This window comes from Lactuca serriola, chromosome 2, assembly GCF_051521515.1.
Source record: "Lactuca serriola cultivar US96UC23 chromosome 2, Lser_US96UC23_V15, whole genome shotgun sequence".
NCBI lineage: Eukaryota > Viridiplantae > Streptophyta > Magnoliopsida > Asterales > Asteraceae > Lactuca > Lactuca serriola.
In genome coordinates this window covers 157,307,727-157,318,604 of record NC_136409.1, presented here as the reverse complement: position 1 = coordinate 157,318,604, position 10,878 = coordinate 157,307,727, and the positions used below count along the sequence as shown (strand labels likewise).

The window sequence follows — 10,878 nt, the reverse complement described above, 5'->3', positions numbered from 1 at the left end:
AAGAAATCACCAAATATATTTTTATTGCAACTTGTTGTTTTTATAATTGTTATTTTTATGCAACCAATTTTTTCATGCATTTGGCTGTATAAAGTAGCCTTAGAAAAATAAAGTATTTGTTTGTATATTTCATATGATGTTGTTGTGTATAAACAAGTCATTAGAGTCATTGTCTTGTGTTCGTTGAATATTTATTCATTCATGAGATGTAACAGATAAATATGTATATTTTTCATTTGTTTAACTTTTATGTAATTAATTAGTTAGACTAGTTGTATTTTTTTTTTTACCAAATGTAACAATTGAAGAAATGACCACATTTGAAGATGACTTAACCACTTGATACTATAATCCTAACCTTGAGCTTCTACTCTTTGATTAGACTTAATTGTAGTCTTAATGGTTTAAGTGTCACAGCCTCCATAACACATGGTACATTGAAGTTCTTTTTGCAAGCAAGAGTTATCTTGGTAAGTGGAAGCTTTAAGACCTTTTAAAGTGTCCTTTAATTCCTTTAGGAATGACTTAATAGTTCTTGTATATTGGCTCACAAAAAACTATATATTACTAGAAAACGGATTGGTTTATACACTTTAATGCATGCTTGTGATGTTTAATTTCATGTTGTTATATATTATGTTTTATATATCAAAATGATTTTTATATGTTAAATAACATTTTATCATAAATTAACATCGTTTGGAGTTTGAAAAATAAATATTTAAAGTAAAACATAAGATGTTTATAAATGTGTTTTCATTAAAGCGTTTTAAAACATTTAAAATTGAGTTGTTTTTTTTATTATTGTTATTAAAACTAGTTTTTATCGCAAAAATTTTAATAGTCAACTTTAAAATATTTAAAATGGTTTAGAATGTGTTTAAACTAAATCTAAACTCTATGTCATTTATTATACATAAGAGTTTTATTAAAATGACTAAAAATCAGTTTATAACGTTATAACGTCAAACTATAATATTATGTATTATGTTTTTATCAAAACTTTATATATGATATTATTTTCTAAAATTTAATGCAACATGTTAAAAATATGTTTTATGCATGGTAAATAAAATTTAAAACATAATTACTATCACATTATTTTGGTTTTTTATCAAAATATGAATTTTTAGCATAAGATGTATAAAATGATTTTATAAATAAAATAAGTTCTATTCTACAAGTTCATAAGGTCATAAGTTTTTTATTATTAAAAGAAGAGTTAAAATTGTGATTTTGAAACTCATACAAAACTTCAAGTCTTAACTATAAAATGAAGTTTTATTAAAAGACTATGATGGGTTCTTAAAACGTTTTACAAATAAACTTTAAATATAAAATATTTGTTTGTAATTGATTGCGACTAACGGTTAATAAAATAAAGTTTTATTTTGAATCTAAAGAACCTTATACTAGAGATATGATTTTTACATAAGGTACATAAATTATTGGATACATGCAACATTCATGAAACCATTTTTTATAACTATATTTGTAAAACATATATAAAACATTTTCTTCAAAATACAAGTCAATGTCGTCCTTTTGAAGAACACTCGCACGTCGTTGTACGGTCTTGATAGCACAAGGTCACTTGGTCACTTATATTGTGTCTTATGGTGTTAAAGGTGGTTTTGTACTTTCTACTGTCCGATGGATCACCTAGTCACTAGTTAGTTACAATGCTACAAGTTTTTCAAGTATGAAGACTTAATCAATAATCTTGTATGATAAATGACACTTAAGCATGAGAGGCACGAGGCATGGATGAGATCAAACATGCCAAGTTAAACATTAGTTGTTTAAGATCCCATTTTTTAGGAATTATATTTTGATGGAATTTGTAATTGCTACCTACCGAATTGGATTAAATGGATGAAATAAAAGGTCACCTAACCATTTACTTGTTTCGTAACTTGAATCCTAGATTTTAATAAATTAATGTTTTAGAAATAATAAAATATTTTATTTTTAAAAGACTTAATATTAAAAATACTAAATGAAATGTATATGACTGTTAATACTCTTATGCCCATGTACAATCTCTCTTGTTGAGTTTCAAGAGATAGTTACATTTGATGGTTATAATCTCTATTATTGGTATGATGCCTTCGAGATTTTTCCTCAATGATAAACATAAATTATATATACTAAAAGGTCTAATTCATGAACAATCTCTACAAACCAATCAGACTTATCATGATGCTTTGTGGAAGCATTATTGTGATAATGTTGATATGTCTCACACCCTATCAGAATAATGACCCTTGACGAGCAGAAGGCATTGGAGAATTATGAAGCACTTTAGACATCTCTTCAAGTCAAGCATATATTCATTTAGAACAGTAGAACCTATTTCAAGCTTGTTCAAGCATTGAAGATCAAAGAGGTTATGTACTCTAAGAGACATGTAGTTCAATTAAGGAAAACACTACATAAACCCAAGAAATTAAGAAATGGCCAAAATAACCAATGTTATTTCTATTGGGGAGAAACGGGACACTAAAAAGGAACGTATTGCTCCTCTTATCTCACCGCGTTGAGGAAGCATTGCTTGACTAATATTTCAGGTATTTATACGATAGCGCGACAAGCTCTGCGATGAGGCAACATCTCTCTCTCTCTCTCTCTCTCTCTCTCTCTCTCTCTCTCTCTCTCTCTCTCTCTCTCTCTCTCTCTCTCTCTCTCTCTCAATATTAATGTGTATTTCTTTGGGAAAAGTTGTTGTGAAGGGCTGACGAAGAAAATGATGCCACATGATGGATTGAAAAGTGGCCTTATCAAACCGTAAGATTTAAAATAATAATAATAAATAAATAAATAAAAAGTCCAATGATGTTATATACTTCTAAAAATACTTATAAATATCAATTTAAATACATGACTAAAGTATATATAGACATCCACAATAATACCTGTCGATTGTTTTTTTTAGCAAATATCTATGTTTAATGGAATAAATCTTTATTAGGGTTCTTCACATTGCTGCAAAGGTTGGTACCATTCAAGTGATGTAGCACATGGAGTTAATTCACCGCTCTTGCAATTTAATCGGTTACAAGAACCACAACTCATTTAAGATTTAACCCATCCTCAATAAGGTCGTTTGCAGTTAGTGGTTGCAAACCACTTCATAAATGTCGCACTCCAATCTTTTTTACTCTGCACCTATGCACATTCTTCGATTTAAACATGTCAAATCACACCACATAACTTATTCTTAGATTTTCTTTATTACTTTCTAGAGAAGTTGAAACATAAACATACTCTATATTCTACAGGATTCGGACATACACAGAATAAAGACTTATGCAATATAAATAGTTTTTTTACTAACTGAACCCAATTAACTTCACAAGCAAATGTTTATTAAATATAAATTGACTAATAATTGTTTGATTTGTTTCAGAATACCATCAATCAAAATCCAAACCCATTCTACCAAAACCATCAACCCAACATCAAACTTATGGAGCTTTGAGCGACTTTTCCACATCAATTACAAACCTATATCTAACATCAGATTTCAACATACGATCCATTGCAGTGTTTACATAATCCATCGGAATGAGCTCTATATCAGCAGTCACACCATGCTTCGCTGCAAAATCAAGCATTTCTTGAGTCTCTTTCAACCCTCCAATCGCACTCCCACCAACAATTTTCCTCCCTGCATGTCATCGTCAATCAATCCCCTAATCATATCAAACACTACAAACTTTCATACACTAATTACTTACCTGTAATTAAAGAAAATGGAATAAGCTCAAGTGGCTTCTCTGGTGCACCCACAAGAACAAGCTTCCCATGCGGTTTCAGTACACTTAACAATGGAGCAATAGGATGAGTTGCAGAAACCGTATCAATGATCCCATCCAACGAACTCATTGCAGACTGATTCAAAAAAGAAAGAAAAAGATCCATTTATGCGTAATCAAAATCTTGATACACAAGCCAAGAAAAGATAACAAATCTTGACAAATTACCCGCATCTGGTCTTGATCTTTGCTGACTATAAAACGATCAGCTTTAAGTCCTTCAAGTGCTTCTTGCTCTTTCGCAGGAGTGGTGCTGAAAACAGTAACTTCTGCACCAAAAGCTTTCGCCATCTTCACAGCGACATGACCAAGTCCACCAAGGCCAACAACACCAACTTTCATCCCTGGTTTATCTAGTCCGAAGTATCTGAGAGGACTGTAAGTGGTGATTCCGGCACATAGCAGTGGTGCACCTGTATCAAGCGGCAAGTTTTCCGGCCACCGGAGGACGAAGCTCTCATCTGCAACTATGTGATCGGAGTACCCACCGTATGTCTTTGTGCCATCGTGGTAAGGGGAGGCGTAAGTGAGAATCTGTTTTGGGCAGTAGCTTTCGAGATCATTAGCACAGTTGTCGCAAGATCCGCATGATCCCACCAAGCATCCGACTCCGGCATTGTCGCCGACTTTGAATTTCTCAACTTTGCTTCCTACTTCTGTCACAACACCCACAATCTCGTGTCTGCATTCATCGACATGAAGATTATTAAAGTTCTTGCAATGATGTTGGTAGAAGAAAGTAGAAGATCGATGTTGAAGAAATTAACGCATAGGTTTTTACGAAATTTTAGTGGAAAATTAAATCGAGAGAAATGGAATAAAGCATACCCGGGAACAACGGGATAACTCGTCAAGCCCCATTCGTTTTTGGCAAAGTGAAGATCAGAATGGCAGATTCCGCAATACAAAATTTTAAGCCTTACGTCCTTTTCGCCTGTAACCCTGTGAATCATGATCAACAAAATCACAATAAAAACCACAAATCGACTCATGTAGAACAATAATCCTACATTGTTAGCAAATTTATGGATGAACATTGTGTAGTCAAAACATGCATGCATATACCTTCGGGAGAAGGTGAGAGGGGAAAGAACTCCGGAAGTGTCTCTTGCAGCATATCCATAGGCCTTGATTGGGTGCTCTGTCTCTGGAGATTTCGCCATTTTTGAAGCTTTTGGTGTTATGGGAAATGGGTGTGAAGCAGAAGGGTTTATGGGTGGTATAAATAGATAGAGTGGAGTGGCAGAATAAATACAAAATGACAAAGAGGGCATCAAATTCTATAAATTTTTATAAAATGTTACAAAATATTATTTATAATAAATATTTAAAAATTAAAAACTTTTCTTTCATTCAATGAAAAATTGAACTCTTAATATAACATCTTATAATATAGAATTTTATTCATCGAATAACATATAGATTTGCCACTTATTATATTCGTATAATTTTCCATTTAATATATGAAAATTTGTTCTTGTGTTTTTATGTGGTTTTATCATGCGTTTCATTGGTTTAGGACATCATTATGGGTGCTTTCTTTCTTGTTTCAATTTCATATCTTTCGTGAACAATCATGTTACATGCATTCAGAAAGGGACAAGTCTTGAGCTTCAACTAAACGATAAAAAGAAATAAAGAGGACAAAGACAAAGACGTTAGACATAGGTTACACAAGAACAATCCAGATGGCATGCTTTTGTGGTGATTGTTGGACGGAAAGCACAACAATAAGGTGGTACTTTCTAAATTTCTGTTGATTTATTTATTTATTATGTAAGAAAGTTTAAGAATTTATCTAAGGTGAATAAAAGGTATCTAACTATCTATCATTTCATCATATTAACTTAAGTTGTTATTATGAATAATTTACATTAATGCTTTTAGATTGATTCACATTTTACAAATAACAAATCCACCCCGAACTTTGGCTGTGTATATATTTTTAATGATGTTTAAGGAGTTATTTTCATGATTTATTTTATTTTTATTTATTTATTTAACTTTGGCTGCGTATTTATTTTGTATTTATACGTAACAACCAACAATATTGCAATGGGTCCCACAACAAATTGTGAAAATTGTTTTTGCTTTTTTTTTGGACATCAAAATGTCTAAAAAGATATTGAAGAAAAATATCATAGTTTATGAATATATTTAGCTATACAATATATAACTATATAAGTGTATTTCGTAATATTTATTTTTTCAAGAAAATTAAAATTTTTGAAGGATCTTTTATATCGGATACCTTTAAATTTGAAATTTATTAATTCATATAAGTTGATTGAAAAATTTATGGTTAATTTGTGATAAATACGAAAAGACGGTCATTTTATCAAAGTACTCCACCTTTTTTGTTAATTTTTATGATTATCTCGGGAATCAAAATCTATTATAATAATTTATTATTATTATTATTATTTCGCAACATAATATTTTCATCATATTTTCACATGTGGTTTTTATAAATTAAACTTTTTTCCATGTATAATTTTTATGTCTTTTTTTTTTCATATTATTAAATTACATATAATATTTAAATATAATAATTTTAATAATAGATTTTTTTTAACCGGGAAATTTTATTAAAACATCCAACCTAGCAAGATACTAGCAAGGGGGATGGAGCACTTTTATAGTTTACATGATACCACGTTCATTTTTATACACATTTAAAAGGGTTTACATACCAATCCATTCAAATCCATCCAGCGAAATGTGCATTTAAATCTTCTAATAATAGATGTATATATCAATCTCATTAATGCAACTTTTCTTTTAATTTCAATAATTTTAAATTTAAGCCCAATTATTATTTTGTTTATTTTTTAAATTTAAAAAAAATGAAAAATTCAATTTTAATAATTCAATATCTTATAAAATCAAATTTTTTAAATGCTTAGACTTATATATATATATATATATATATATATATATATATATATATATATATATATATATAAACTCGTGCAATATACATGTTTTATAACTAGGTAACAGAGTGTTTGACAAACAAATTTATTGGTTATTAGCTTATAGCTTATTAGCTTATTAACTTATAAGTTAATAAGTTAGAGCAAGGTAACTTATGAAAAAAATTGTTTATTAGTGGTTTCCACCGTTATAAGCTATTTTTATCCAAATCTTTTTTTAGCATAAAGTGGTATAGAACTGCTAATAAGCTAATAAACTAATAAACTTCTTAAATAAGATTAGCCAAACACCACTTAACATTATACAAAACATTTACAATATCAAAAGATGTTAGGAGTGAACTTTATTTCCGAAGAGTATAGATATGTTTAAAATGGAATTAACTTAATAGAGTTTAAATATTAATAAATACTAGGTGTGTGACCCGTGTACTACACGGGTTAATTAATATATAAAATGTCATTTGGAAAGATAATTTAAAATAACCACAAAATAACATGTAAAAAAATGAATGAGTGTAACATATGACAAAAAAAATTATTTATTAGCGTGTATGTGTATATATATATATATATATATATATATATATATATACACATACACGCTAATAAATAATTTTTTTTGTCATATGTTACACTCTCATTTATTTTTCTTACATGTTATTTTGTGGTTCTTTAAATTATCTTTCCAAATGACATTATATATATATATATATATATATATATATATATATATATATATATATATATATATATATATATATTAAGCTCGAAAATCTAAATAGAGTTAACTTTTATATTTTACAAAAATTCAAATTTTACGATTGTTTGCGACATTTTTTTTAAAACAATAATTTTATAATTTATTATTAAGAGTTGTTATTTTAGAATTTCTTTTTTAAAAACGATAAATTTTATACAAACTCAACTTGACATGATATTCCAATATAAATAATTTGATTTACCCTAAAAGTTTCAAAAAAAACAAAACCATGTTTAAAGAAAACAAGTAATTTAAAAAATTGCAATAACATAACTATTGATAAACTAAAAAAATTAAATAAATAATAGTTAAAACTTTTTTTACTAATAAGTTTTTTACCAATGATAAAAAAAATCACATAAATAATAGATAATTGAACATTTCACATATACATCTAACTAATTTCTAATTAAACATGTTTCAAAAAATAACATTTAAGGATCTAAATTATAGTTTATTAACTCAAATATGTTATCATCTGACAAAAAAAAATGCAACTTATTATTATTTATTAGTAAATGGATTTATAAATTCAAATTCCCATCAATTGATAGACAATTTTTTCCATTTATTATATTTAATACTTTACATATATAAATATTAGTATTATGTGACATTTTAATTTATGAAAAATAAAAAAAAACTCATAAATTGACATTTGTATATTATTTATTCAGAAAATATCATAAAATGACATGTATCAAAACTCATGAGAAAGTGACATGTGACAAACAAATCTTGATTTATTAGAATATATACGGTTTAAAATAAATATATTAATTTTTTTTAGATTGAAGCGAGATAGTAGTTTTCCATTTAATGTTTATATTGACCAATATGACCTTAATAATATATACATGAAACTTTAATAAATCATGTATAATTTTTTTATTTAATATTATTTTTAGTTTGTTATAGTAAATTATATTTAAAACTATTTTGTTTTGTTATTTTTCAGATTTAATCATGACAACCATTATTTCCAACTTTGGGGTACATTGCAAAATATTTTTTGATAAAGAAACACTAATGTTTGATATATGAAATGTTTTGAAATGAAAGTGTGAAATGATTTTGGAAAGAATATTTTGAAAGAATGCTTTGAATGTAAGAATGTTTTTGAAAACAAAGAACATTTTGGAAGATCGAATGTTTGGAAAATGTGTTTGAAATGTGTTAAAATATAGATGCTTTACTTTTGAAATGAGTATTTGATACTACTGTATAAAATACGTTAAACATGAAAAGAACATGAAAGTACTGAAAAGAAATGGAAAGTAATGAAGAGAATTGGAAATAATCGGAAAGTAATGAAAGGAATATATTGTTCGAGTCATGATGTCACCGTAACGGGATATAGAGGAATCTATCGGGGTGACACCTCCCCTTCGCGGGATAGATGTGATGGGTTTTGGTCATAAGACATCCTATGTGCTCATACAAACCCTAATGCTTGGATCTAGGTTTCTCTATTATACATGCAAGTTATCCAAGACTATAAACCCTAATTCTAGCATTCAAGTAATCATATTAACATGAGAATAGGTTTAAGATGTTACCTTGATTGTTATGTAGCAATAACAATCCTAAATCTCCTTGTATTGACTTTAGAAAGCTTAGAGTCACAAATGGCACTCCTCTAATGGTTCACAAACACCATAAGCAAGAGGATGAAGAGGAGAGAGGATGGAGGCTGCCCAAAAACGTCTACAAACCCTAGAGGAGTCTTAGCCACGTTTTTGGTCCTTTAGGGATCTATATATAGTGAGGCTATTAGGGTTATCTAACAAGGAAACCCTGATTTGGATGCTTAAGCCCTAAGCAACCCATAGACTCGTTTAATTAAGGCCTTGGATGAAATTGCAATTATCTTATAATTACAATTCCAGTCCCTTAAGTTTAATTAATCTCTTTTAGTCACAAAACTAATTACCAATTAATTCTTGACTAATATTAATTAAACAATATGATTTCTCCTTTAATATATTATTCTCATAATATATTAATAAATCATATTTAATCCTTTCTCTCCATAATTCATTCTATCAAGTTGCTTTGGTGAAGGCAACCCAAAAGGACCATGCACCATCGAGTCAAGTACATACCAAAATAGTTATGGACTTGGACACTAATCCAACAGTCTCCCACTTTGATAAGTTTAATAACTATTATGCGTATGACTTCAGATCCTGATCTGCAATCGTAGCTTTCCAAAGCCGTTGTCAACTCTGATCCTATCAGATACGCGTGTCCTTTAGATAAGGGATCATATATTCCTCCATTCTAGATATCATATGAGATATGATTTCAAATCATTCTCTTTGTACTATTTCTCGATTCCCGATTTATGACGACTGACTAATTGAACAAATCAAATTAGCCCTAGCCCGGCCGAGCATTTACGTTTGTCATCACAAAATCATCGAGGGGCCCAAAGATATCGCTTTTATCCTACTTTGGATAAAAGGAACGGATAAACTTTGATACAATGCTTGCTTGCACTCACTCACCGAATCACACACAATAATATGTTTCATAACACCAAGTTACTAGTGCGTTTACATATTATCAATGTGCAACTGATTTGCAAGATACAACTCACACATCTCAATTTCAAGAATATAAGATGTTATCGTCTCACCAATCATTCGTGATACAGTTCATGGAATGATACAAGTGAGCGTGGGTTTAATCCAATGCTCAAATTCATATTCATAAGCACTCACGAACGTTGCAGCAAACATTTGCTTATGTCTAATACTCTTTTAGACAATCCACACACCAATTCATGACAATCTTCATTCATACCTACTTCCAACATATGAACGACTGTGGCCCGTTGGAATAATTCGATTATTCTTAATAAACTCAATTATTCTGGAAGTCAAAACATGCAAAGTGAAACACAATAATAATACTAATCCCATATGGCCTCAAACCTTTGAGTATAAATAAAATTTATCACCATATCGATTACTCATTATTTGTCGTGTCGGGTAATCAACTTTTTACTTGAATTACTACACTTGTCCCATGCTGTTAGCATGCACACAGTGTTTACCTATGGTTCTTACTTTTGTGAAATAGATCAAATTGAACACATTTCCAACCATTCTCATTTCACAACTCCAAATCCCTTTTCATAAGTGTAAGAATATCAAATACTTGTCATTTATAGAATATGCTAGATTCTAACACTTTATGCAATGATCCTTTTCGTAATGTCACTGCACGAAAGTCACAAAGACTATTGCCAATGATATTACAAAGTCCTCTATCGGAGATTGTTACAAGACAATTCATTAGATATGATGTCTCTCACTCAAAGTACATTCCTCTGAACATCCTTTTGCATAAAAGT

General features: G+C 29.2%; 1 protein-coding gene across 1 annotated transcript; it reads right to left on the bottom strand.

Moving 5' to 3' along the window:
• Positions 1–3,307: 3,307 nt before the first annotated feature.
• LOC145087132 (8-hydroxygeraniol dehydrogenase-like) lies at positions 3,308–5,038 on the bottom strand. Its single transcript, XM_079025036.1, has 5 exons — positions 4,884–5,038; positions 4,647–4,760; positions 3,987–4,500; positions 3,741–3,894; positions 3,308–3,670 (listed from the first exon to the last, which is right to left on the bottom strand). Exons 1-5 carry the CDS (start codon positions 4,979–4,981, stop codon positions 3,468–3,470), a joined length of 1,083 nt encoding a protein of 360 aa, XP_078881162.1. The 5' UTR covers positions 4,982–5,038; the 3' UTR covers positions 3,308–3,467.
• Positions 5,039–10,878: the final 5,840 nt, after the last annotated feature.